General features: G+C 49.0%; 1 protein-coding gene across 1 annotated transcript in view; it reads right to left on the bottom strand.

The window, feature by feature from the left end:
• Window positions 1-860, bottom strand: part of PCSK1N (proprotein convertase subtilisin/kexin type 1 inhibitor) — a 4,016-nt gene that overhangs the window by 1,105 nt on the left and 2,051 nt on the right. Inside the window, exon 2 of the mRNA XM_011991446.1 lies at window positions 6-77. Coding sequence (XP_011846836.1) covers window positions 6-77 — 72 coding nt within the window. The remainder of the gene's footprint in view (window positions 1-5; window positions 78-860) is intronic.

Below are 860 nucleotides of genomic sequence, written 5' to 3'. Positions count from 1 at the left end.
GGCACTGACCGCCGGAAGCGGCGGGGAGCGCCAGTCTCAGCCAAGGGCGGCGACGCTGCGCTTAGGCCGCGGGGCTCCTGAGGGAAAATGAGGTGGGGGAAAAGAGTTTGTCAGCGTCTGTCGAGCCAGGGACCCCAGCCTGGGAAGCTCCGTGGGCCTCAAGCATCCCAGATGCCACCAAAAGCACCGTGACCATCCAAATACACCCGGACTCCCCTAAGGCCACTGGAAACCACCAAATATCTCCAAACACACTTAAGGCCACCAAAGATCCCCAGACACCCCCCCACTCCGCCCCACAGGGCGCCAGTGATCCCTTGGTGACTCTCATAATTCCTCCCTCCCCACCCCCACTCCTGGGGACCGAGTTTCTTTATAAGAGTAGCGATGGTAGATATGACAGTTACAGATTTTTCCATATTTAATATTGTGGACAACAGGAACTATATGAATAAACTTGTTCATATACCATTTGGCATGTGTACAAGTTCATCTGTAGAATAAATTACCCAATAACAAATTTTCAGTTCAAGCAGTTTTGAAACAATTTCCACAAGTTTAAAGAAATAAAAGAGGGTACCAATAATCTGAGCAAGGAATAAAAAAGATCATAAAAATGACTGTGAAGGTTTGGAAAAGAAACATACAGGCCACATATAAATATGTTTAAAAGGAGTGATGCCTGCAACACAAATAGCCAATAAAAGAGTAGTACACAGGGGCCGGGCGCGGTGGTTCACGCCTGTAATCCCAGCACTTTGGGAGGCCGAGGGTGGGGCGGATCACAAGGTCAGGCGATCGAGACCATCCTGGCTAACACGGTGACAGCCCGTCTCTACTAAAAATACAAAAAAATTAGC

The sequence above is a fragment of the Mandrillus leucophaeus genome, unplaced genomic scaffold (assembly GCF_000951045.1).
Source record: "Mandrillus leucophaeus isolate KB7577 unplaced genomic scaffold, Mleu.le_1.0 Scaffold395, whole genome shotgun sequence".
Lineage (NCBI taxonomy): Eukaryota > Metazoa > Chordata > Mammalia > Primates > Cercopithecidae > Mandrillus > Mandrillus leucophaeus.
Note: the sequence above shows the minus strand (reverse complement) of the source record. Positions and strands in the feature narration are given on the sequence as shown.